Source organism: Pseudochaenichthys georgianus, chromosome 5, assembly GCF_902827115.2.
Source record: "Pseudochaenichthys georgianus chromosome 5, fPseGeo1.2, whole genome shotgun sequence".
NCBI lineage: Eukaryota > Metazoa > Chordata > Actinopteri > Perciformes > Channichthyidae > Pseudochaenichthys > Pseudochaenichthys georgianus.
The window spans coordinates 23,240,100-23,268,010 of record NC_047507.1 but is presented as its reverse complement, the minus strand read 5'-3'; the positions used below and the strand labels follow the sequence as shown (position 1 = coordinate 23,268,010).

The 27,911-nt window shown below is 39.2% G+C and overlaps 2 protein-coding genes across 3 annotated transcripts; both read right to left on the bottom strand.

Moving 5' to 3' along the window:
- Positions 1–12: 12 nt before the first annotated feature.
- On the bottom strand, positions 13–11,316 carry suox (sulfite oxidase). 2 transcript variants are annotated; one of them, XM_034083777.2, is made up of 5 exons: positions 11,173–11,316; positions 8,071–8,141; positions 7,634–7,802; positions 3,139–3,411; positions 13–2,046 (listed from the first exon to the last, which is right to left on the bottom strand). In XM_034083777.2, exons 2-5 carry the CDS (start codon positions 8,127–8,129, stop codon positions 823–825), a joined length of 1,725 nt encoding a protein of 574 aa, XP_033939668.1. In that variant the 5' UTR covers positions 8,130–8,141; positions 11,173–11,316; the 3' UTR covers positions 13–822. The 2 variants fall into 2 exon arrangements, with proteins under 2 accessions (XP_033939668.1, XP_033939667.1); XM_034083776.2 differs by lacking the exon at positions 11,173–11,316 and adding an exon at positions 8,895–8,948.
- An 8,816-nt stretch (positions 11,317–20,132) lies between these two features.
- mcrs1 (microspherule protein 1) lies at positions 20,133–27,330 on the bottom strand. The gene is made up of 14 exons (XM_034082937.2): positions 27,128–27,330; positions 25,622–25,764; positions 23,868–24,006; positions 23,602–23,766; positions 23,373–23,482; positions 23,174–23,282; positions 22,728–22,866; positions 22,156–22,231; positions 21,995–22,023; positions 21,797–21,889; positions 21,621–21,703; positions 21,435–21,522; positions 20,780–20,907; positions 20,133–20,530 (listed from the first exon to the last, which is right to left on the bottom strand). Exons 2-14 carry the CDS (start codon positions 25,762–25,764, stop codon positions 20,444–20,446), a joined length of 1,389 nt encoding a protein of 462 aa, XP_033938828.1. The 5' UTR covers positions 27,128–27,330; the 3' UTR covers positions 20,133–20,443.
- Positions 27,331–27,911: the final 581 nt, after the last annotated feature.

The window sequence follows — 27,911 nt, the reverse complement described above, 5'->3', positions numbered from 1 at the left end:
AGAGAAGTATGATTGTCAGTGTAAAATTAGAGCTCTTTATTTATCATCTTCAACGATAATGTACATTTTACACAAAACAGTGTTGTCTAAACTGTGGTCGAGGAGCGCCCTTCTTCTGCAGCGTCGTAGTATAAACACAGCTGCTCTGAGCTGCAGCTCCGCAGAGAGGCGTGGTGCTTGGAGGGCAGCTCCACTGACTGAACGGATGATCTACGGCACCGACCTCTGCTCCTCATCTTTGTCCTTTAAGCTACTCAAACTTTTCCCATAAAAAAGTTATTAAATAGTTTATTCCCAAGGTCAGCAATGCCACAGCGGCAGATAAACAATGCTCCCAAATGATTAGTTTCAGTTCTACTCTTGTGAAAAATGCAACTCTAATATCAAGCATTTAAAGTAATGACTTTATAATACACTTAAAATGTGTTAATATTTCAATTAGATATCAGAATATTATTTTAAATAAGGCTTTTAAATCATGTTAACCACACAATTAATTCAACCCTTGCAATATACCAATTACAAAAATACATAGAAAAACGTTTTCTTTTCGAACAGACCAGAGAATGAACATGTTCCCCTTAAGACCAAAGTGAATCAACAATCGATAAAACAGGACATGTTTTGGTAAATGTAAGCCTTTAGCTTCGTTTCAGATTAACTCAAATCTCAAAAGCAACACTTGCATAAATACTTCAAAGCTGTGCGTCTATGAAAACGTATGTCCCTCCATCACTTCTGTGCTGAGTACAAGTGACAGATTTAAATAACCTTTTCAAGCGTAAACCTTTTGGATTGTGAAAACGGATGAAACCACGGAGTCTATTCCTCGTTATCGTCTTCTCTGATCTTTACCTTCACTCTGTGCCAGGCGTTACTCAGGACCCCCCTCAGGTTCCAGATGGGAGGAACAGTGTCTGGCTGCATGTTGTAACTGTTGTCAACCGCTTTACAAACTATCTCCAGCTCCTGAGCCTCGGCAGGAAGAGGGGCCGTCACCTCCCACAGCTTCCAGGCCCAGGCCCGTCCCGGGGGGGGTGAGGGTCCGGGGGCTTGTCCCTTCTCACTGCTCCTCATCTGGGCCACCTGCCACGTCTTCCCTCCATCCAGAGAAACATCAACACGCACCACCTCTCTGCCTCCTCCACTCCAGGCGTACCCCTTCACGGTCACCTCTTCAGAACTGCGGTCCACCACGGCCCCGTCTGTCGGCACGGTGATGGCCGACTGGATGGGCAGCTCCTGAATGGCCGGAGCCGACTTGAAGTCCACCGTGTCCCAGTCCGTCCCAGGGGAGAAGCCCTTGTAGTCGTTCTGCTGCCAGTGGCTGCTGCTTTCCTCTGCACTCACTATGATCTTCCCCAGCCACTTCACGTTGCGTGCGCCCACTGTGCCCGGCACCACGGCACGCACCGGGTAGCCGTGGTCGGGGGGGATATCCTTGCCGTTCATCTCATAAGCCAGCAGGACATCCCCTTCCTCATTAACGGCCTTGTTTAGAGGGATGGAAGCACCGTATGTCGTCCCGGTCACGTCTTTGTCCAGTCCTTCAAACTGAACATGGAAAGCCCGCTGAGCCACATCGGGCGAGTAACCAGCGGCCAGCAGCACGTCTCTGAGCCTCGCCCCCCCCCACGTGGCGTTACTGATCGCAGCGATGCCCCAGTTCAGCCCTTTCACCTGCTTCACCTTGTTCATCTCCGAGCGGCGGTTACCGGCACACTGCAGCGTGGCTGTGATGGTGTGTTTGGGGAATCGAGTCTTTAACTCCTCTAAAGAGAGCGTCAGCACTCCGCCAGGTAGCCCCTCAATGTGCAGATGATATGAAGCCGCGTCCACCTGGGGGACGGGCAGGTGGTTCCTTTTGAAGAAGATAGCGGAGGGAGTGATGAAGCTGTCAGAGAGGAGCTCAGGAGGCGGCTCTGCGTTGAAGGGCTTCAGGTTGTTGATGTGCAGGGCGGGGTGGCGCTCGGGGTCCGTAGAGTAAGGGTCTGATGTCTTGATAGCCTTCTGCTTCTTCACATCTTCTGCACTCAGCTCCCCAACCTTGTGTTAAACAAAGAGGAGTTTTATTTGGCACTCTTATGGCAAAAAGTTGAAAAGCCTTCGATCAGATGTTTTTTTGCACTTAAATTCGAGGAAACATATATAATGCTTGTAGACTTAGAGCTTTGTTAACAACCCAAGTGTATGAGCACAAGCAAGCCTTCTTCAGGGTTCTTGCTTTTACAATGTTGTCATTAAATATCCTTATAAGTTTCTTATAAGTTTTTTTTAAAGTGTTTCCAGATGAGTGACTTGGATTGGACATGAGCAAGTGTTTTTGTTTCTAATGACAGCTTGAAGAGTGCCAGTATTTAGCCTACAGCTGCTCCTCAGTATACAGTACGCAGTAGACCTTTTCATATGCGTCTTCTGCGACAGACAAAAATAAATGACAAGTTCATTTCAGGATAAATTCAACATCCCCTTCTTAACAGCTGCATTAGTTTGGCATTTTTCAAATGTTCTATTTCTCAAAGATACAGCAACATTTTTTATGGATTTGTATAATAAATAATTGCTTAAGGGGATGTTATTTGTATGTGTATTGTGGCTTGCAAACACTTGAGTATCTTGTCCTTGTGTCAGTAAACTGTGATGGATGTTTACAGGCGACAGACTGAGAAATAATATTAAAGTTTATACCATATTTTTTTCTGTGGCTCATATATTTTGAGTATTTCTACTCTTTTACTTATATTGCATGGTGAAGCAGCCTTTGGTATATGACATGGTTCAAATCAGTAAGTCAGGGACAGTTGAAACGTAATGGTCTTGAGTATATTGTAGCTGCAAATCTCAGACTAACCAACATTGGCTCGGTGTTTGGCGTTGGTGGCTTTGTGATGAACGCCCTGTCTGATGAAACTTGTTCCACCCAGTGAAAACCCTTTATTCCAAGATACTCCCATGTTTATATCCTGCCAATAGTTACTGGTTTTATATTCAATATGCTGGGGTTCTTTTTTACTTACAGCCATTAGACTTACAATACTCGTGGTGTAAGAGGATAGTTGTATTTTTTTTTTTTTAATTTGGATGAACACAATTTTTTTTTTTTGGTAAAATATTAACAGGAACCATGAATGGACCCACCTTATACTCTGAGAGCATTTCCAGCACATGTTCCTGGTTGTGTACAGCGTACAGCGCCCAGAAAGGTTCGAGAGCTCCCCCTGCTGCCAGCAAGATTTTATCCCCTCCAGGGTGCATGGCCACGAACTTAGTGATGTCATAGACGCCTCCTTTGAACGTGACCCAGATGCCATGTTCCAGGGAGCGGTGAGTGGTCACCTCCTTCTGACTGAAGATAGGAAACGCTGAGGTCTTCTCTATGGTCTGCACTGTGCTGGAGTCCTGCTGCTCAGCCTGCACCGGAGAGGAAAGAGGAGAAATTCATTGTGTTATCCTTCAAAAATCACATTTGAATAACAAGTTGACTGGAAACTAATAATCCAGTTTAGAAGAATTGTAGAGAGCATGTTGCGAAAAATCATCTTGCTCAGTACAACTGTGATTGAGAGGTCACCTGGATTAGTTTGTGTTTACTTTGTTACTGTCATTATTCGTCACTTTTATGCCTAGACTTTTATGGCGGAAACAGCAGTGTTTGTTCTCATGTTTGCACACGGCGACAGAACTGTGCTAGGTGTGTTTAACCTGACGCTATGATTATCTTTAGCGGCGCTCCCTATTATCTGAACAGCCTCTGTAGACGACATACAGACTGAGAGCAATGTTACATTATACTGAGACCTTAGGAGAAGCATATCATTAACTCTGGGTCGATACTAGGGAGCTCATTTCGTATGTGGTATGATACATGGAACTAAAGTAAATGTGGATTAAGTCACAAAGTGTAAACAATCCTATTTAGACAAATATTATAGGAAAAAAACAAAAACTAATATTGTTTATTGAAGTCATCGTTGGTCGCTTTGGATAACAAGTGTGAGCTAAATGACATACAATGTACTGTAATGCAATATCCCTGTGGACACATGTGACAAATGTCAAAGTAAATGTTTAGTATTTATACATAACAAACAAACAACAAAAGCTAAAAAGACTCCAGAGCCTGTTTTAGATATTGTAACTACGCAAGGAACAAAACTTGAAGTTGTTGCCTGTTACAAATACCTTGGTATCTGGCTTGATGATTGTCTCTCTTTTAAACTTCATGTCAATAACCTGCTAAAAAAACTGAGGGTTAGGCTAGGGTTCTTTTTCAGAAACAAGTCCTGTTTCTCGCTTGAGGCCAGGAGAAGGCTAGTCACTGTGACCTTTTTACCTGTGCTGGACTATGGGGATTTGTTGTATATGAATGCACCTGCCAATTACCTGAGCAAATTGGATGCTGCGTATCACAGTGCTCTGAGATTTGTCACAAATTGTAAAGCGCTTACTCATCACTGTACCCTGTATACCAAGGCAGGTTTACCATCTCTCTCTGTACGGAGGCTCAGTCACTGGTACACTTTTATCTATAAAGCTTTGTTGGGTAAACTCCCGTATTATATCTGCTCGCTGATAACACAGAGAGTTGCAAGCAGCTATTGTCTGAGGTCACATGATGTGGTCTTGTTAGATGTGCCAAGAGCAAGGACTGTCTTAGGTAAGTCAGCTTTTATGTGCGCAGCTCCACTTGCTTGGAACAATCTTCAGCAAGAATTGAAACTGAGCAATCTCATTCCTCTGCATGTTTTTAAAGCTAGGGTAAATGAAATGCTTGCCGATACAATGGGCACTTGTAAATGTCTATAACTATGTATCCTGTAAATATAATGTATAATGTCCTTTATTGTTTTATGTTTCATGTGGAACCTATATGCTGCAGGTCTCCCTTGAAAAAGAGATCTATGATCTCAATGGGACCAATCTGGTTAAATAAAGGTTTGAAATGAAATGAAATGAAATTTAAAATCATATTTCTGCAATTTTACACTTCAGTGTAAGTATGTACCAGTCTGATTGAGTGTTCTCAAGTCTGAACTATTTACATCTTCTAAAGAAATGTTGCAACCAGCTAAACACAGGATGTGTGCTAAGCATGTTTGCACGTTGAGTAACAAAAGATGTGGGAGTGAAAATTGACAAATGAGCTGACAGACGCTCCTGAGCATTGCAAACCAACAGATGGAGGCTAGTGACTGCCCTCACTTTAAGGGGGTGTAGGGCAACACAGCAAATGATTTACCTCTAAAGTTAATGTCAGTGGACAGTTCAAAGTGGCCAAATCATGCATTTATTATTACATTCCACCTTATACTACATTAACACATCCAAACTGTGTTGCTCTAGAGATCCACATATGATTCCTTAAAGTAAGGTATGTGGCAAAGAAGTGCAGCAAGTGCATAGCAGCAGTAGCATGATACGGATCCAGATGTTTGATGAATCTTCACCTGGTTAATATATTTAAAAAAACCTAATATCTAAAAAGTATGTTACTTATTGTAGAGGCTAAGCCAACGCTTTAAGCCTCTGAGGATCCGCTTGGTGGGTGTAATTGACGCACACCTTGTTTGCTGCGGAATAAAAGTTAGAAACAAAGTTTCCAGTTCGAAATAGTCCATTTATTTCCCTTTTTTACTGGTTTCTTCCCATCATTCACCACACGATATTTATGGTTTACAGGGGTCGGCAACAGGCGGACCGCGGTCCGGATCCGGACGCCGACCTATACGGACCCGGAGCTATAATCAATAATACATTAATAGGGGATTTTTCGGCGCCTCCCGCTTTTTTAACGCTGATTTGGGTGACTTGTGTAATTCGTGGAGAACCGAAGAGTTTTCGTTTTGGGGGTGGGGGGGAGGGAGTCAGTCCGACAGACGGACAACTTCTCACTTAAGAAATCTAGACCGCAAAAATAATTAAACAAGCGAGTACCTGTTTTTCCTGGCCAAGGACAGGTTCATGAACACAACACGAGCGTGACGTGTCTTCACGTGGTATATGTCTCGTCTGAAAGGAGTGCTGAGCACCGGAACGCCGCTCCAGCCCTTAAAATATCGCAATAGCAATACCCATAAGGAGCCGTACACATGCCGCAGTGTTTGCGTGGCTGTGTCTTTAGTTGTAAGCACAGTGGCGATCTGTTGTTATTAGCATCTGGTTAGCTAGCTATGCTAACGAATTTAATGAGCTTTTCTACAACCAGGTGGAAGAGAGCTATCTCCTGAGAGGCTCAAATAACCTCAGTTTAGTGAGGTTAAGGCACACCTTTATATGATCATTATAGTTATTAATGAGACTAAATGAAAAACAGGTATAAAATACTATATGACAGCAACAAACAAGTTGTTAAAAATAACAAGAATAGAGTTTAAAAGGGGAGTGATTTGTAAAATATCCAAAAAGGAAAATATGCTACAGTTCTGTTTCATATGGATGTTGAGAGATGTATCCATAGATCTCTTAATGTTGCTCTCAAAGTGCACCACATTGATGCATTTAACTTCAATATTTAAACATTACACATATCCACAGTATTTAAGTAATGTTAATTGACAATAAATATTGTTGTTTTTGAATTGTACTTTATTTATTTGATTGGCAGTCAGTTGTTGATTACATGCAGACGTTGATAAAGCTACAGGTCACTTCAATATATATCACACTAATTCATGAAGCAACTTAGACATTTTGATGTTCCGGACCTTTGCATGGGGACATTTTCTCTAACTGGTCCTCGTTGAATTTTAGTTGAAGACCCCTGGTTTACACAATACCTTTTGCTTTGTTCTTAATCCCGTGTGTGTGTGTGTGTGTGTGTGTGTGTGTGTGTGTGTGTGTGTGTGTGTGTGTGTGTGTGTGTGTGTGTGTGTGTGTGTGTGTGTGTGTGTGTGTGTGTGTGTGTGTGTGTGTGTGTGTGTGTGTGTGTGTGTGTGTGTGTGGTGTGTGTGTGTGTGTGTGTGTGTGTGTGTGTGTGTGTGTGTGTGTGTGTGTGTGTGTGTGTGTGTGTGTGTGTGTGTGTGTGTGTGTGTGTGTGTGTGTGTGTGTGTGTGTGTGTGTGTGTGTGTGTGTGTGTGTGTGTGGTCAAAAACTGTATGGGCCTTCCGGCAGAACCTCTCTCCAACACACATAGGTTCCTACCTTTATACCCACAGTTAATTGGCTCCTACACTTATCATGTTTCAATTTCTTTAGTCTAGAACAGGGGTGTCAAATTACATTTCATTGTGGGCCACATTGGCATTATGGTTGCACTCAAAGGGCCGGTTGTAACTTTAAGACTATATAAATATATACATATAAATATATAATATATATGAAATAATGTATTATATTACATTATTGGCTCTGCATTGGATTATTATCAGTTCTGGTAATAACTTCATAAATAACTACATCTGGAAGCAGAAATCTAGGGCAAACAATTGAAAGCAACTATTCAACAATTACACCAATTGTATTATATATCATATTCTTTGCAAGTTCTTGTGGGCCACATAAAATGAGGTCGTGGGCCAAGCCTTGAGTTTGACACCCCTGGTCAAGAATCATAGGAAAAGATGCTTGATATACTTTGCCTAGGGAAAGCTAAAGAAGTTAAACATCGTCTTTAAAGGTCTGTTCTCCTCCTAACCTTGTGGTGGTGGAGGCCATAAGCCAGGACAGCCCCCGTACCAGCCAGCAGTCCTGCCAGGCCATGTCTCCAACTGGGGCCGTGGGCGCGCTGGTAGGACCCCCCATCCTCACTGCTGCTGCTCCAGAGACGAACTGCACACGACACTACAGCAGGGGTCACTTGATGCCTGTGAAATTAAACAAATACAAATGTGACTTTTACGCAGATCAAACCAACCTCATTATTGTGTTCAACCGAATGTTCAAGGATAACAAAACTATTGACTAAATAAAAGATAAAAAAGGGAATGAATATCTATTATTTTGCTCAAACACAGCTAGAGTTTGCCGTTTTAGTTTCCTTTAATTAACCTTTGACCGGGTGGAGAACAGACCAAACCTAGCTGCTGACAGTGAAGAACCAGTGAATGCCAAAAGTATAATAACGCAGTGTACCTTTGAGTGTTGAGAAGTCCAAATCTAGTCAGGCTGTGGCAGCGTCTGAGGAGCAGCATTGCACTGGTATGCTGGGAAGAAATTGAGATAAGAAAAAAAGGTTAATTCACGGTGAAATAAACAGAGCATATCTATCAGATAATTAATATTTTAACCCCTTTGAGTGCAGACCAGAACTAGTGTAGTGCAGGAACCTCTAGTGAAGAGCAGACAAACTCAAAATTCACAACAAAAATATTTACGGTCATCTGGGTGCCGACTAATGCTTGCTTTACCACCAAGATTACGGTACATGCTGTAGCTATAATAATAATGAATTACATTTATTAGAGCGCTTTTCCAAGTGATACAAAAAATAACTATTAGAGCTGCAACAATTTGTCAAATAATCGTTGAATCAACCGACAGGGCAACACATTGATAAACCAATCATTGTTGCAGACTTATTTAATATTTTAAATTTCAAATGTTTTCAGCCTTTAAAATATGGTCATCTTCTGCCCTTCACCATAACTCCTCATATTGAACAGAATAGCTTTACGTTGTTGACTGACAAAACATTTAAAACGCTTGGACTTTGAGTAACATGGATTATTTTTGGCCTATTTTCAGCAATGCTATCATTAACGACAATGGACTTTACAGATGAACACAGTATGTCAGAGTTTCAGACGTCCAACAGTCGTACAGGTTACAAGCTCTGTCTCTGCTGTGTCAGGACCTATGGTCAGGACACAGTGGACGTCACATAGAATAGCTGTTGAACACAAAAAGGCTAATGTGTGTAAAACATTTTTACTTCGAGGCTAAGTAGTCTGATATACCATTTTTATTTTCCAGGGTTACCTCACCAATCCTTCTCTGTCTTTACAGCCAACATGTGTTCGGGGAACATGTCAAAAGGAAGCTGTACATCTTAAAACTCCTCCTGAACTGACCAACCAGCTCGGGGGGCGTGAACAGAGAGAGGGCTGGGCTTCAGTTTCACTTTTCTCTGACCTCAGACATGTTGGTGGATGTGTAACTCCCTTTTAGTGATCAAGGTTGGTCATGCATACAATAAAGAAACCAACTGTACCCTGTGTTCTTCTGTTAGTAATACTTTGACAATAAAAGAAGAACTTTATGACCCCAGTATGAAACAAGTGACACAATGTCATTATGCTTTAAGGAAAACATCTCTGGGTAGGGCTGCTTTACAAGAAAATATCTGAATGACTAACTGGCAGGTCAAAGGAAACAGATTACAGGAGCACCGGACCAAAACCTGAAGCACACACTTTTCTTGGATGAGAAAACAAGTAAATCATCTAAATATAAATATAACATTCAATCAGTAATCACACCTGTCTTATCAGTCAAAAGTGTCTCCTAAAATCACTCAGGGTTATCTTCAACCAGCTTTTACCACCTCAGTATGCCAGGCAGCAGCCAGACGAGTGCCAGTAAAAGTCCAGGAGTTCAGAAGGTGAAATGGTAATCTGCTACTGTTTGGATAGGGTCGCACTACTGTTGCTGCTGCTCAATATTTCTGACTCAAAATAATGCTGAAATAATTGTTTAGCCGCTCATCTTTGTCAATCAGTCAACTAACTTATCGTTTTGGTCTCAGTTGAGTAAGGTTTTCTTTACTCAGCAAGTAATTTTTTAATGCTGACTGACTTTTACCACGAAAATTATGAGTACCTGTTTGGTAAACACACAATTTAAAGTGAAGTTTTTGAATGATTATTCGTTAAGCAACTCCGTTTTGGAGATTTGTCTATTAAACTAATCAGTCAGTCGCCAAAATTAAGCTTTTGTTTCCCAAAAACTTCTTTAGCAGATGGCAGCACTTAATTCACATGGTAACAAAAATGTCAAGGAAAAACAAAGTTTAAAGTTTAATCGTGAATTGTAACACCAATGTATCCACTGCTCACATAATCAATGGTATAAAACGGTATTTTGGTGATATTCATTTCCAGTAATACCATTTGAATTCCTATGTGCTGTGGTTACAACAGTCATATTTCTAATTATTTTTTTTTAAACTGAATGACTTATTTCCAGTGGTGGCAAAGTACTAATTTGCTTAAGTAAAATTACTAATACCACAGTCTAAACATAATCTATAACAAGTAAAAGTCCTGAGTTGAAAATGTTACTTAAGTAATATTAGAGAAGTGTTATCAGCTAAATGTACTCAAGTATCAATAATAAAAGTACTTATTGTGCAGAATGCCTCTTATAAAAGAGTAATATTATTATAGAATATTATATGATTCTGTTGTTATCATTAGAAAAGACATACAAGTGTTTTTAATGTTGTAAATACTGACTATGAAGCATGTTTTGGAGAGTATTTAAGCGAATTAGTAGAAATATATATATATATATATATATATAATATAAAACACGTGTATTTATGGGAAAAGTAACTACAAGTGTCAAATAAATATAGCGCAGTAAGTAGTAAGTAAATGTCCCTCTGACAATTAAATGAAGTAGAAGTACAAGGGGGCAGAAAATGGAGATATACTCAAGTAAAGTACCGCAAAATACATAATTTGAGTATATCTACTCCATTCCACCACTGCTTATTTCAACAACAGAAAAACATAACGTGTGAGCACATCTCTCGTAAGAAAGTGATTTAAAGTGGTATCTTTGCCAGATCCTTGAGTCTTCTCAGTTATACATATCTGTCTATTAATAAACTATTCGATTAGCTGACACAAAAAGTAATAGTGTTAGTCGACTAAGCATTTCTTATTTCTTTGGTGTAGGAAAGGACAGCCCTAAATATTCCACATAAACATTTCCCCCACTGTCATATTTTGTGTTAGCTTCATCACAGTGAGGGCTCTGCCGAGGTGAACACATTACAAAACCTATTCAGATTACGAAACATTATGAATAACAACACATTGGTAAACATTGGCTAGAAACCTTTACCCTGACACAGGTCACCATCACTATCCTCACGGCTAATTTAGCTAACATTCAAAATAGCACTGTTAGCATGTCCGCCTTCACCCCCTCACTCAGATGAGTTAATATGAAGAAGCAACGTGAATCATAGTTTCCGATTGCTCATATTAAAACACAATCGTTACTCACTTCTGTTTAGTCAGTCGCCTGCTTGAACTCTGCTGCTCTCCACTATTCATAACCGAGATTACGAAATGAATGCTTTGAGCTGTTGTATAATAACTGGCCGAGCTGCGTTCAAGACAACCAACGTTAGTCAAATGTGAACCATTCACTGCATGAGGTGGACACCAAACGCCTCTCTGCAGAACAGGCGAGGCAAATACATATATAAAACCTGCATCAAATCATTAATCTGTAAGGATTTAAAGCTTTATCTAATCTATCTAACAAATTAGTCTCAACTTCCTACAATTCTATTGCAGTTGTTAATTATTAATCACATTTACAGCCACATTATCTCAATAACCATAAAGGGTGGCTCATTAGGAAACAGTAGCAACGAGTACCATAATCTGAATCTGTACTAATATTTGAAGTGAATATCTGTCACTGGTCTGTGGCAATTTGAGTGTAGAATCTAACATTGAAATGTGCAGAAGAATAATTCAATATTATTTGGAGAATACAATTGAAATGGTGAGGACAATTTCGAGCCTTACGACGGGGAGATCTTCACCGCGAAACGAGGCTTTCACTTAGGGACCAAATGACTTTTCAATTACACAAGAACATTTGTCTTTTTAATAAATCGACAGCTTCCCGATCGAATGAATGTGAAGCAAATCCACGCTAGAGCATGCATGTGTTGAACAAACCTCTTTTTATTGCATTTTAATACTTTAAATACGTTTTATTATTATTTTTGATGGAAAAATTAGCTTATTTCTTCGATACCTTCCAGGTCATGTGACCTAATCACTCAAAATCAATGCTAGGTCAAAGAACTACACTAGCTGCATAGGACACACCTCTTTGTATTGCATATTAACACTCTAAATATTTTTATATTAATATTTTTTATGGAAAAATGAGCCTATTTCTTCAATACCTTCCAGGTCATGTGACCTAATGACTCAAAATCAGTGCTGGGTCAAAGAACTACACTGGCTGCATAGGACACACCTCTTTTTATTGTATTTTAACACTCTAAATATTTTATATTAATATATTGATGGAAAAATTAGCTTATTTCCTCAATACCTTCCAGGTCATGTGACCGATTCACTCAAAATCAATACTGGGTCAAATAACTACACTAGCTGCATAGGGCACACCTCTTTTTATTGTATTTTAACACTCTAAATATTTTATATTAATATTTTGATGGAAAAATTAGCTTATTTCTTCAATACCTTCCAGGTCATGTGACCGATTCACTCAAAATCAATGCTGGGTCAAAGAACTACACTAGCTGCATAGGACACACCTCTTTTTATTGCATTTTATTACTTTAAATATTTTATATTAATATTTTGATGGAAAAATTAGCTTATTTCTTCAATACCTTCCAGGTCATGTGACCTAATCACTCACAATCAGTGCTGGGTCAAAGAACTACACTGGCTGCATAGGACACACCCCTTTTTATTGCATTTTAACACTCTAAATATTTTATATGAATATTTTGACGGAAAAATTAGCTTATTTCTTCAATACCTTCCAGGTCATGTGACCTAATGACTCAAAATCAATGCTGGGTCAAAGAACTACACTAGCTGCATAGGACACACCTCTTTTTATTGAATTTTATTACTTTAAATATTTTATATTCATTATTTGATGGAAAAATGAGCTTATTTCTTCAATACCTTCCAGGTCATGTGACCTAATCACTCACAATCAGTGCTGGGTCAAATAACTACACTGGCTGCATAGGACACACCTCTTTTTATTGCATTTTAACACTCTAAATATTTTATATGAATATTTTGATGGAAAAATTAGCTTATTTCTTCAATACCTTCCAGGTCATGTGACCTAATGACTCAAAATCAATGCTGGGTCAAAGAACTACACTGGCTGCATAGGGCACACCTCTTTTTATTGCATTTTATTACTTTAAATATTTTATATTAATATTTTGATGGAAAAATTAGCTTATTTCTTCAATACCTTCCAGGTCATGTGACCGATTTACTCAAAATCAGTGCTGGGTCAAAGAACTACACTGGCTGCATAGGACACACCTCTTTTTATTGTATTTTAACACTCTAAATATTTTTATATTAATATTTTGATGGGAAAATGAGCTTATTTCTTCAATACCTTCCAGGTCATGTGACCGATTCGCTCAAAATCAATGTTGGGCTAGGGTTAGAAAAATACACAAGAAGAGGAACACTTTCCAAAGCCTTAACCAGTGGTGTCAGCAATTATTATTACACTATGTTAAGACAGACACCAGTAGAGGAAATAATGGCTGGTAACATAAGCAGAAGCCTCACCAAAGACGTGTTAAAGAAAATATCCTCTGAAGTGAAGAAAAGTGCAAGGCTCCACGATGACATGATGCTTGAAGTCATGTTGAATCAAAATATAATCAAAGAGAGCAGCAGTCATGCATCATCAAAAGGCTATCTTCAGCACCTACAAATTGATCCGTTTGCTGTGCATTTATACACAGATGCTGGAATAAAGATATTGACTGAGCACTTGAAAAAGCCAACACCTATGACTCTCTACCTTGATGCCACAGGCAGCATGATACAGAAAATTCCTGATCAAAATAAGCGGGTCTTGTATTATGCTTTGGTTTTGCCCGGAATAGGTAAGGATAAGCCTCCCTTGCCTGTCACAGAACTGATCACCAACAGCCATTCCATTCAATCTATTTCCCATTGGCTCATGGAATTTAAAAGAAAGTTGTCTTACATAACAAAAAGAAAGATAGCACAGGTTGAGACAGATTATAGTTGGGCTCTGATAAACAGTGTGCTTCTGTCTTTTAACAGGGAAAATATGTCAGTGTACCTTGACAGAGCATTTGAGATAGTGTCTGGAACTGAACTGATTCCTAACTTCACTGTGCTGCATCTGTGCTCTGCTCATATCATGAAGGCTGTGTCACAAGCATTTGGAAAAAAAACTGTAGACAGAAGCACACAGGAATATGCAACATTCTGTTTTGTGTACATCCTGAACTGCACAAGTATGCAGGAAGCCCTTGATGTTTTTTATCATATGTGTGTGTTTTTTGATGCAGAGGAGTACACTCATTCGGTGAAACAGAGCAAAATGTACCTCGACGAGTGCATTTTGCAAACTCGGGACTTGAAACTGGAGGAAAGTGGACATGTAATGGGAGAGGAGGAAAGCATAATGGAAACAAATGCTCATAGCATTATTGGAAAGTCCCCTTTTACACAAGCTTTTCAAGTCAGACAGGACCAAGCAGAGAGTGACATTCTCTCTGACAATGCTGTTCATGTAACAAACCACTACTTCTGTCCTGGTGTCATTGATGCACTGTTAAAAAACTACATGGGGATCTTCCCATTGTGGAGTGGTTTGTTGCTTGGGGATCTGTCGCGACATAGAAAAGATACTTCTAAAAAAGATGGAAGTCATAAAACCAGGGATACCAACTGCCATGTTGAGCTCTGGTTTGGGTTGGTCAAACACTCCATCCTTTTAAAAAAAAGTACCTGAGACCAGCTGAGTTTGTCTCCAAAATGTATGCCTCAATACAAGGAAGATATATAGAGCACATTGAGCAACACAATCTGCCAATGCATATTCTGGACAAAAACTTTGGACAAACTAGCAGGCCAGATGATGACCACGAGGAACAGTGGAACAAGCGGGAAAGTTCTGCTGGTCACACCAAGTCCAAGTCCAAGTACTTAAATCCACCAAAAACACTACCCAAGCCTAAGAGCCCACCTGCCACAAAGGTGAAGAAAAGAAAAGTGGACCAACAGGAAAAAGAGGCACAGGGAAATGTGAGTTTCTCTAAGACTTACTATGTTCAAAGTGTGTAAATTGTTCTCCAGCATTTTAATTGTAACAATGGAATAAGTAAATATTGTCAGAAAGTAAAGCATGGACTAAATTGGTAAAGAGTGAGGTGAAGGACAAAGGACATGAAGTATTATAACCCAAGATGATTAGGTGCATGTTGTAGGGGGAGAATATGAAGATGAAAAATGTAAATACAGCTTACAAACTTATAACAGAAACTATATTTCCAAATCAGACTTTAAACTGCAATTACAGTTTCTGTTCCTGAGCAGCCTGTTTAATGTCATTTAGTGAAAACTCTAAAAGGGACTGAGGTTAAATGCATAAATGTGTGTAAATATTTAGAGTGTTAAAATACAATAAAAAGAGGTGTGTCCTATTTAGCCAGTGTAGTTCTTTGACCCAACATTGATTTTGAGCGAATCGGTCACATGACCTGGAAGGTATTGAAGAAATAAGCTCATTTTTCCATCAAAATATTAATATAAAATATTTAGAGTGTTAAAATGTAATAAAAAGAGGTGTGTCCTATGCAGCCAGTGTAGTTCTTTGACCCAGCATTGATGTTGAGTCATTAGGTCACATGACCTGGAAGGTATTGAAGAAATAAGCAAATGTTTCCATCAAAAATATTAATAAAACGTATTTAAAGTATTAAAATGCAATAAAAAAAAGAGACTGAATTTGCTTCACATAAAAAGAACATTTTTCTTGTCTAATTGTAAAAGTCATTTGTTGATGGTCCCTACGTGAAAGCCTCGTTTCGCGGAGAAGATCTCCCTGTTAAACTGACGCTGCTGGCGGGCAGGGCCGCCTTAATGCACGTGCTGACCTGGGCTGAAGCCCAGGGGCCTACGGAGATCAGGGGCCTATCATGAGCCAATACAAAAGTTTAAAAAAAAAAAGTTTAATAAAATTTTTTTTTTTTTTATTAAAAACATTTAAATAAACAAAGTCTTGGCTTTCAGAATATGAAACTTTTATTTCCAAAATCACACGATAAATACATTTTTGAAGCTTGTAAAGGGAAGATGACAGCTCTCACTCGCCACTCACTCCCCCTCCCTCCGGCTGACATTATGAATGTAAGGCGTTTAGTAATCATAGATAACACGGCAGGGTCCGTTACAGTTTGTTTTCATCTGGTTTCAAATAAACAAAGTCTTGGCTTTCAGAATATTAAACGTGTTTCGGCAAATTGATAAATACATCTTTGAAGCTTCGGCATGATTACAAGCGGAGAACGGAGTAACTTGACGTCACAGCAGGCACAACAACAGCCGGTGTTTCTCGAGAGTGTTTTCCCCGGGAAACAAACACAATACACACAAATGCAAAAATACACAAACACACACACTCGTGAGCTTCCCCCAGACCAGTAAACCAAACGAAAATATCTTCCCTCCGTAGTATTTTGATCATTTGCTCCGCTAATCAATCAGATCGATGGATTCCAGAGATTTTTCTCAAAAATGATGACTCCGAAACAGTCAGTGGGCATCACTTAACAGCTAATCAGAATGAGAATATGTTTCACATGTGACGTATTCAAATTGCGAGTGATTGAGTGACAGATGAAGGTTGTTTAGGAGAAAAAGTTTGAGAAGAAAAAGTTTGAGAGTGGCGCTCGGAAAAGGAAATTGTTGAGGGAAAAGGAGTTTCGAGACAAGCAGCTATTACAAAACATGCCGAAGCCTACAGGTTATTTTAAACCTGTAGGCCGGGATGAGGAGGAAGGACAGATGAGTTTTGTACCGAGCGGCAGCGGTGCCGGCCGCGGGGCCTCGGAGCCAAGTAGGCCGTCTGGTTCTGATAGCGATGGAGTAGCGGGAGAGGAAAAACAGACAGGAGGGACATTATCCGTTGGAGGAGATGGAGAGGACGACGAGGACTTGCTATGTGGAGGGGAGCCAACGGCAACCGGACAGATACATGAGGGAGGCCCGATACGTCACTGATCTGGAGGAGAGGACCAGGCGCGCGTAGAGCAGAGTGGAGAAGTGCGATCACAGAGCCTGCTGAGGCTATACATGACTTTGATTTGTTGTTTAAATAGGGGGCCTACAAAAACTATCAGCCCCAGGGCCTGATGGCAGGTTAAGGCGGGCCTGCTGGCGGGTCCATGGAGACTGACGCTGCTGGCGGGTCCGCGAATGTCTGTCGAATATCCAACCTAAAACTAAATTCACCGCGGTGCCTAAAGGTCATTATTTAAAATAAGGCTGTATTTTCGAAAATGTTAAATAAAAAACGTACTCATATTCTTGCAACCCTAATACACGTTCTTACATATTAAAATATGTACCCAACAGCAGGGCTTTTTGCCCCAGGGCATTCCAGTAGCTTCATACTAACACATCTTACTAATTTTGTATTAGTATATCAGTAGGGGAGAGTGGGGTAAATTGAGCCATTTTTTTAGTTATGCTGTCCTCTAAGCAAGGAGAAATGACACATAGTAAAAATGAAAACACACACCTATAATTCAGGATGTCTCCTATCAATGGCAATGATAATAATTAATATTTGATCAAGGGCAGGGAAAATATTACTTCTTTAAAAAAATAAGTCTTGTGGTTCAACTTGCCCCAGTGTAGGGGTAAGTTGATCCAGGTCAGGGGGTAAATTGAACCACTGTTCAAACCTGAGCATACCTACAACAAATCTTAAAGGTAACTATAAACAATAAATAACAAAGCTTAGTTTTTCTCATATTTTTTAATATAAATTTCGATTGAATTGATTGATTTTATTTTAACATGTTAAAAGGAAAAGTAATCATACAAATGGTGATACAATTTCATACATCTTACCAATCAAACACAGGGTAAATTCAACTTTAAATGTAGCCTACAATGAGCTCTTATTATCAACTTGGCCTACTTTCATTAATTTCTCCATTGAAAAACTGGCACAATTTACCCCAAGGCCACCATTTTAGAAAAAATAGGCTAGCATTAAAATTCAGTCATCTTTAGCTTAATGATTCACATGGTTTAATACGCTGACATCGACATATACAAATGTGTTTCAACCTGGATACTTTTTTTTTACATGACAGCCGATATAGCTGACATCTAGAAAATGTACTTTGACAAGCAAAAAACGTTTTTTTGTAAAAATGTTTACTTACCAGACCACAATGAGTATCTCTCTTTCACGCAATGAGAAATGGGTGGAGCTTGCATAATCTCTGGTCACTTGATTACAACTATAAGGCGTTGCCTGGTTACAGGGGGTGGTTCAATTTACCCACTGGCTCAATTTACCCCCTTCTCCCCTGTATGGTATAATTATATTATTTGTGTTGGAGCAAATAATGTGTTGATGCAAGCTCATAGCATGCAAGTGTTCCTGTGTTTTAAATAGAAACACATGCATGCGCAATTGAACCCTCCCTCCCTGTATTCACTGTTTTTTCATGTCCTTGAATTGTCATACATTCTGTTTTGTTTTGATCTGAAACCAAAATATAAGATATCGAACTGATTGTCTCTTCCAGAGATTAAACTCTGTGTGAACCCTTAATTCACCTCAGTGTGCATGGTAAATATTCAGAAGGAAGTGCCCTGCAGGTTTGAATGAAACACATAATGATTAACTGATATTAATGTGTATAAAATAAAGGCTTAACAGCAACACCTGGGCTGCTGTAGAGCCTGTTGTAGAGCATAACTCACTCTCTTTATAAGGGCTACTTCTGCTACTACCTTGTTTTTGAACAATAGCTGCAGTGACTTGAGTTTCTTCTTCTCTCTCTCTCTCTCTGCTACTCACCGAAAATGACATACAGAGGAGCTAAAGAAGTGCAGCTTTGTTAGGATTTGACCACTCTTGTGTAAAATGTGGCAGAGGCTTGTCGGTTTTTCTTGCTTAAACGTTGCTTGTGTGAGCCGTGCCATGTTTTGGGGAATCCCGTCAAAACATAACCATCCATCCATCTTCTCCCGCTTATCCGTGGTCGGGTCGCGGGGGTAGCAGTTCCAGCAGAGAGCCCCAAACTTTCTTTTCCCTGGCGACATCAACCAGCTCTGACTGGGGGATCCCAAGGCGCTCCCAGGCCAGCGAAGAGATATAATCCCTCCACCTGGTCCTAGGTCTACCCCTTGGTCTCTTCCCAGCTGGACGTGCCTGGAACACCTCCCTAGGGAGGCGCCCAGGTGGCATCCTAACTAGGTGCCCGAACCACCTCAACTGGCTTCTTTCGACGCGAAAACATAACCTGTGGCATATATATTGAGTTGGGATGGAGTTTCTATGGTTACAACAGATTCACTGGACTGCATCGCCTGTGTTTTGGTGACGATATTTCCAACTTTTACAGTGACCCAACCACCCTCTGACAGCTTCATGTGAAGGTTGATTTATGTTGTGCTTAACACAAATAGTGCGATTGTATTTTCTCTTAATTTTTTATTTACTTCTGTTTTGTTGATTGTCAAGTGTTGTTTTGGAAGGGCTTGTCTTGTTTTGTGGGACCAAGGTAGAATAGTTAATGAAATAAAAACTAATGGGATTCTGAATACAATTAAAAGAAATGCCTATAACGTTTGTGCAATGGATCACAACATCCTGTCGCTCATTGACACATTTCTCTGACAATACACTTCCTTTAGCTCTCAGTTAAAAACTGATCTGTTACATATGTAAAGACTAAGCCACAGACATGTAAACCACACCTTTAGTAAATATGTGTTCAAGAAAAATTGTATGCAGTTTGGTGCAACCTGCGGGCAACTCAATTTTGACTACAACTACAGCTTTGTTTTTATATATATTAAATTGTATTTTAGGAAAAAAAAGTTGTCCCATCTGATGTCCCGAAAGTCGAAATTAAGCCATTCCTGGATTTGTGTATGTTTTTGTAGTTTTTATTTTGTAACCGAGTACTCTGAGAATAGGTGATCATTATTTGAGCCTGACCAGATTAAATACAAATACATTTCACAAAAGTACAATTTACTGAGTATTTGCTTCTATTGCTGCTGTAGAGAATCCCTGTCACTTATACTGCATGTGCTGGGCTTTCTAGATGTACCTGTTGGCAAAGTGTATACTACATAATCAACGCTGCAGCAATGATAATGAAATTAGATATTTCAACAGTAGATTAGACTCTTGAGAACTTTGTGTAAACAAGTTTAATATTTTGAAAAGTATTACTACAGAATTTAAATACAATATTCTGAAAATGTAAGAAAAAAACAAAAACAAAGGCTTTACCATGACAGTGTCTACATTACAACATGGAAACTGTCCAAACAACAAGCAACACTTGTTACTACCTTTCCCCAGGATTTAGCTGTAGTCAGTTTAATAATTCATATTTCAGTAAACATGGCCGTTGTCACTCTGATTTGTGGTGGCACTACCATGCTTCATGAGATAACCAGTTAGTCATGTCCTGTATGTTCACTCTTCTGCTCAGGGTGGACATTCACTGCGGGGCCATCTTGGCTGCTTCAGCTTTTATTAGTGAGATGAGTTCCAGGTTAATGAGAAACACAAAGCGGAGGCCTGCAATCTAAAGATACAGATACAGTGCGTTAGTGCCATGTGATGTCAACTTTACCAATAAGAGATTGAAACATTGCTAGTTAGAAGGGAGTATAGCACTTCAAAATGTAACATGATTTGGGTCGTATGTTGGTGCATATGGGGTTCAGTTTATGTCCTCTGTGTTCTATAAGAATACTTTGAAATTATTTATTTTTCAATAATAAAATGCAATAAGCAATTGGTTGTATTTTACAAGGAAACATTTCCCACACACCTCCACCACGGAGTTGTTGTTGAGTTTCCACTTGTTGCCCGACAGGACCGGTCTGCCATCTATGTAGATGGGTCGTCTCCCCTCATTTGCGATGAAAAAGTCTCCGTTATTCTTCAATTTAATAATTCCTGTCGACAGAGAGAAAATAAATCAAGATTACAGACTTAAATGGGTAGTTTGGTTAAAATTGATTATTGATTCAAAACGTGACCGTGACCTTTAAGGACTCAAAACCCTCGGAGTTCTGCATTATTGTGACTAATGCTGTGTTTCTCAAACTTTTCTTTATGTGTTCCCTTAATGTTCCCTTTTGAAATATTTTTCAGCCCAATACCAGCAAGAAAAACCTATGAAAAAAGACAAAATACAGTGCTGCGCCAGTGGTCTGGATAACTCAAATGTCACTTTGTTTTCATGTTCAGTCCACATCTCGTCCAAATACACATGAAGTGACTGAACGTGTTGTGTGCAAAACTCAAAAATTGAACTGATGCAGTTATAATTGGGCTAAACAATCTCAATTTAAATCATAACTAAATATATTAGCAACGTTAAAATAGTTCATATGCTCTAAAATCTTTAATTGTGGAAATGTTTCCCTGTTTTTCGTTGTTTTGCAAAATGGTTTTGCTTTCAAGTGTTCAAGTTAGTTCACCTTGTTTTCTTGATATTTTCCAGGCAGGTCCCTCTAGTGATAGATCCACATCTATCGGTTTGTCCTTGGTCGCCCGGCCCAATGTAATCTGTGTGAACATGAATAAAAGTTAAATAGCATAATCGGATGAATACATCATCAAAGATAGGAATCCCTCTCACTCTTCCATTTCAGTTTTTTTCTTACCTCCCGCGATCTCATGAGGTAGCGGACCATTCTTCCTCGTAGCGCTGCTAGTGTCTGGTTGTCAAAGTCAGGCATGCTCATCCCTATTGACACACAGATGAACACAAATGAGTTAACTCAACTGGATTAATAACAAACCAATGTACCTAGAAAGCCATCTGTTTGGGATTGATTACCTGTAATACTGTCCACGAGGACCTGCCAACGAGGCAACTCCTGCTCTAACTGTCTGATCTCTCTTTTCTGGTGCCGATCGGAAATCATCAGCTCTGAAATAAAGACAGAGGTAAATCAGAGGTTTCAAGATGATCAAAGATGACATGCATGCTAGATGAATTGTGTTTATCTTGTTTCTTCATAATCCAATTTCTTACCGTGTTCCAACACCTCATCTCTACTCTCCCTGTGTGAAGAGACACACATGAAAATGTATCAACATTGAAAGTTCATGCACAAACAATACTTTAGTGAAAAGATGATCAAATATATTTCTTATCAAACAATACCATCTTATGCAAGATACACAAACTCTTACTTTAGCTTTACATCATCAACCATCTGTTCAGCATCAGAGAAGTTGAGGACCTGGTCACCTTTAGGGAGAGGCTGGACTGTAACATAAAAATGACAAAGTTACAAACAGAATGACTACGCTCATTACTTTGAATAGAAAAACAACACAGGACTTACTCACATAACACTCAAAGAGGCTTGAATTAAGTTTTCAGTTTTGTATGACTCTTCAAAAAGGGTATCTTCTGTAATGGCTTCCCTGATTTTATAATAATCATTTCCGAGAGGCATTGACCATTTTTAAAAGAGCCAATGATGTTTTTGATAAGTGTAATAAAAAGCTGAGAGTTATGAGTTGATCTTGGCAAGTGTATTAAACAATTACAGCAGTTATATCATTAGGCATGTTGAACCAAAATGAACATTTCTTATCAGTTTTGAGAGCTGTGCCTTCTATATCCCAAATCACAAAATAGACTTATTGCAGTTTCGCTGGCAGATATACATATATATTTTTACTAAATAAAAATGTAATATATTACTAATTGCTTTGAAGATACATTGGTATTTATCTGTGTAGGTATCTCTACTCACCGCTCTGGTCATCCAGTAGGTAGTACTGCTTCAGCAGCTGCCAGTGTACCAGCAGGCTCTTGGGGGTGCGAGATTGGTGAAAAACAGCGGGTTGTTTGCTCAGAAGCTCCTGGAACACGTCCAGCTTGGGCTGACTGGTCTGTTCAGTGACAAATGTAAAGCAAAACCTTCTTATAGTGTACTTAACATATTATGATGCCTGCTAAAACTTCAACTTAGATATAGGTAAAAATCGCCACACTTATTTTTACGCTATGTATCGGCCCTTCATATTGGAAGACATTTTTCTAATGATATTTCTGGACTATATTTAATATTAAAGCATTTATTTGTTGATACTAATGAAGTGCCAATGTCACCATGCATCGTTATAGAACATTTAAAAAGTATGCTATTTGTGCAATGTTTATTAAACAACAATTGCTAAGTGTATCACTTTCACTTACCGAGCCAACCTTAGCCAGCAGGGCCTCCTCAGCCTGACTGAAGAGAGCTTTGCTCTGGATTGCCGCAATGGCTTCTGGGTGAAGCTGACGCATGGCCTGCCATGCTAGCCTGAACAGAGAGACAACAGAGAGAATTAAATTACTTTTTAATTGAGTCGCCAACATAGAATATGGAGGGAAAGGTAAAGCAGCTACTTACTTTGAGATAACAGGGTCGTATAGGAGTGAGTACCACCTCTCTTTAATTTCCCGCAACGTGAAACGACAGCTGAACTTCACCCCCAAATGAACAGAGGTCAGGTCTGTGGTCTAGAGATAGATACAGACTCATTAGATCATAAACTGACTCGTACAAACTTGTCACAATTATTATTTATATATTCATTATCCATCTTATTGGACAATGATGTTAACGTAATACTACTCACCTGCAACACTGCATTTATAAGTAGCAGGTCATCAGTGGGTTTCCATCTTCCCAAGTCTTTAGTAATATGTAGAGGCTGCTTGCTTTTCTTTACTCTTTTGGTGATGGGGGCAGGGTTGACTACCATGGTGAGAGGCAGTGAGAGAGAGGTTCCTGACTTTGTCACCTAACATAAGGACAAACAAATATTCATCAAACCTCTGTCGGCTTATCATCTTTGCCACTAGATTGTTCAAAAGTGTGTTGGGTTTCTAAAGTCTTATGTACCTTCTTTTTCTCGCTGGATGAAGGTTCACTCCCTGAAAAGCGGATAGGCTCTATGACAGGAGGGCCTTTGACTCTGCTGGAAGACTTCACCAGACTGCTCTCCACCAGTTCATCGTCAAACTTCTTCCTCTTTATTGACCTAAAACATCATTGTATAAATACAATTATAATGCAACCGTTCAAACAATTGCATATGCACCACTGGAATACCAGTGTGCGAAAAAGTAGACGTCCCACCGTCCGGGACGTGTTATTTACAATATCGGACAAGTAGATCTGTCAATTGACTTGTCCGGCGGACAAGTGACGTTTTTTGACAAATTATTGATACATTCAGTTTGCAAAAGGCAGAACTCATTCGCAAATTGTACGTGTCCGCCATTGTTCGTTTAGAAATGTTAGTTTCGGTTCTGCTTGTCGATTCCTAAGGAAATGCATCTCGCCCCTTTCTGTACAGTTAGACGGGGGCGGGCGGAGCGGGGTGGGAAGTGTAGCACAGTGGCAGGGTTGGGAAGCAAAACTCGGTTCCGAGTAGGAACAAATAACAATTGTCCGGTCCCGGGATTAATAAGAGTTGTGAGGACAGGAGGCGAGGCCGAGCCCCCGAGCCCCGCGGACTGCAGCTCTCTCTATGCTCCGTATCAGCTGATCGCTGCACGGTGCCGCTCAGCGTCTCTCTCTCTCTCTCTCTCTCTCTCTCTCTCTTTCTACACACAGCGGATCCGCTGCCCGTTAACAGCCTCATCTTTGTCAAACTTTCTTATGTTCTTTCTCTAACACGTAATGAAGGTTATTAAGCGTTTTAGCTCCTGTGTTGTTAATATTGACGCCATTTCCTTTATGAAGTGAAGCAGCCTCCCTGTCTGTGTCCTCGCGCTGTCCTCACATCCTCGGACCTCCAGACTCAGAGGAGCACAGGGATGTCAGTATTGTTTATGAAGCAGGGTAAAGAAAGTACATTATTGAAATGAAAATACTATTTATTAACTTTTACAAACAGTGAGCAGCTGCAGCATGTGTATTGCAGGACATGTCTAAGCGTGCAAGCGTCTTTGAGTTGTAGAAAAGCGCTAGGCCTAAAGGCTATAAATATAATGTATTATTATTATTATTATTAGGTTATGGCCTATGTGTTGGACATGTGTGGTTGGACTGTGTCTCCCAGCAGGCTGCAGTGTAACATCAGAGGACACTGGGCCAATTGTACATTCTCAAACTGCACCACTTAGAACTAACTAAACAATGCAGAGATTATTTTTATATAATTGTATTCAATAACTGTAAGACATTAAACAGTATGAAGTGATTTGTAAATAGAAATACAGATTTGACTTAATGTTTTCATAAATATATTTTTCTCCCAGTTTGACTTATTTTTACCCTCTCAAAGAACCGGAATCGAGAACCGAAAATAACCGGAATCGTTAAAATCCAAGCGATATCCAACCCTATGTGTGATGCGGTAAAATCTTACCGCTCACTTTCGTTAACGGTGTCGTAAAAAATGTGGAAAATGTAAAATACGATGACAAAGAAGAAGATTCCAGTGGCCCCAATTTTTGTCCATTCTGGACAAGTGAAAAATGTATTCGGACAAGTAAATTGCCAAACTCACTTGTCCATGGACAAGTACTCTCTAAAAACTTTTTCTCACACTGAATACACAGTAAAGATGTACTAACAGTAAACAACACAGCTATGCCTTAATGCCAACAAATAGATACATGATGGAATAATGCAATATACAAGTATACCTTGAGGAACTTCTGCGTTTGGGAACACCGCTGCCAAATGCTTGTGTTGCAGTCCTTTTCCCATCTTTGACTCCAAGTGACTCTTCGTCCTCCGACCGACTCTGAGCACCAGCTACACCAACTACAGGGTCGCCGGCCTGCATCTGTTCAGCCACAACATGAAACACATCAGCAAATAATCCAGACTCAGCTCAGAGAAATATACTTTCAACACGGCAAGATGTTCTATGGCCAGAGGTGGAAGAAGCACTCTTGTACGTAGAAATACCAGAGAGTAGGAGTAAAAATCCTGCAATAAATATTGCAATGTTACTCAAGTAAAAGTACAAAAGTATTAGCATCAAATTATACTACTTAAACTACCAAATTTCAAAGTACTCATTATGCAGATTGGTCCATTTCGGAATAATATATTATATGTTTGATTATAATTATTGATGCTTTAAAGTGTTATTCGAAGCTGGTAAAGGAGCAGCTAGTTTTAATAACTTGTTGATGCTGCAAAGTAGCTTGTGGAATTACTCCAGGTGTAACATTAGTCTTATAGTTAAGTGTTGATTATATTTCAACTCATTAATCCAAATCTGCAAAGTTAAAAAAAAATATCACATACATGTACTGGAGAAAAAGTACATGATTGATATCTGAATTGTAATTGGGTAGATTGAACAACTCAAGTAAAGTACACGTCCCTCAAAATGTTACTTAAATAAATAATGTACTTTTACTCACTACATTTATTAAGTAACTTAGTTACTTTGCAGATTTTGTTAAATGAATCTACCCTGCAGTATACAAAATAATTCAATTTTGCTAGCTTTGATAAACACATAAATGCATCAATAATTATAACCAAAACATTGTAGCTATTCTGAAATGGACAAATCTGCATAATAAGTACTTTTACTTTTGGTACTTAAAGTATATTTTGATGGGAGTAGTGTAGTACTTTCACTTGAGTAACAATTTGATTGTATAACTTGTACTTGTAACAGAGTATTCCATACAATCTGAGTACTTTTCTCTGGTAGCTTTAATTATTTTAACAACACTGTGTGATATTATATTTTGTACTTTAGCTCAAAAGGAAACTTACAGTCAAAGTTATAACCTGACAGACGGACCAGCATGAAACTGATTATCCTCAACATTACTTAACAACTCTGAGATTGTAGATCCTGTGTTTATGTGTATGGGAGTCAGGGGAAAGGACTGGCTAATCAGATTAGCAATGCCTTTGTTTACATACGTTAGCTACCGTGCATCGCTTTCTGCCTTCAATGTGTAACTTTTAGTGAGAATTTAAGAACTGTGGCAAGATGGAGAACTTGTCCAGACAATATTGCACTGCATCCTGTTCGGTTAGATAACCTAATTTGTTCAAATATAAAGCTCGTTAACATTCGCTAACTAGCATTAGCTTAGCAAACACACCGTTCTGACGAGAGCTGGCGTTAGTTGCGTAGCCAGAGCTAACACAACTAGCTTCACTGTCTTGGGACTCACCTTTCCCCGTTGTATTCCTTCGTTCTGGTATTTGAACCGTTAGCTGGAGTCTGTATGGTCTATGTATGCCTTTTACAAACACATCAGTAGCTAGCTACATGGCTAACTGGCTACATGAATTTGACGTTTTCCTGTTTGCATTAGCTGCTCTGCTAGTCTGTTTTCTTCCTGTGAGGTTGTAGCACCTTGACGGCGCATTACTGCCTCCTTCTGGACTGGAGAGTGAGTCTGAATCAAACTTTAAAGCAGTTTTCTGACTTGATATTTTACATCTACTTACATAATCTACCCAAATCCATATCCAACTATTTATAACCAAGGTTGATGAGTCTTGTTTGCATTTTGGGCCAATGTCATGGTACTTAAATGCTATTAAATTACACATTTAAAAGCTTTATTCTTGTTCAAATATTTACACGTTCCCCCTGTTTGCATAGTAGCATACACTTTATAATTATGATGAATTATTTAGGCATATTTGTGATTCATGATATTGGGCTACACATAGGCTCTACATAAAATTGACTTGATTACTAATGGGCCCAAGTTAAAACATTTGTAACTTTGAACCCCACTCTTACTTTATAAAGTGCTTTAAATGTAACCATATGTGTAAATACCAATACAAAATGTTAACATAAAGAAATAAATTAATAGGTTTATTAACATTTATTTTTCATTCCTTATCTTTATATGCAATGGGGAGTTGTAAAATCATATATTCTTTTGTTTAATATCAAGTCTTGGGCTTGTCCTACTTTCTCATAATCAAATAACCCCCACC

Bases quoted from the DNA above. Each gene is read 5' to 3' on its own strand.
- suox (XM_034083776.2), bottom strand. The intron at 7,803-8,070 runs GTACACTGCGTT...TTAATTTCACAG, and splicing joins GGACTTCTCAACACTCAAAG to GCATCAAGTGACCCCTGCTG. The intron at 3,412-7,633 runs GTTAGGAGGAGA...TCTCCGGTGCAG, and splicing joins ATGGCCTCCACCACCACAAG to GCTGAGCAGCAGGACTCCAG.
- mcrs1 (XM_034082937.2), bottom strand. From the start codon at position 25,764: ATGCAGGCCGGCGACCCTGTAGTTGGTGTAGCTGGTGCTCAGAGTCGG. The intron at 23,483-23,601 runs GTGAGTAGTATT...ATCTATCTCTAG, and splicing joins TTATAAATGCAGTGTTGCAG to ACCACAGACCTGACCTCTGT. The intron at 22,232-22,727 runs GTGAGTAGAGAT...TTTATGTTACAG, and splicing joins CCTACTGGATGACCAGAGCG to TCCAGCCTCTCCCTAAAGGT.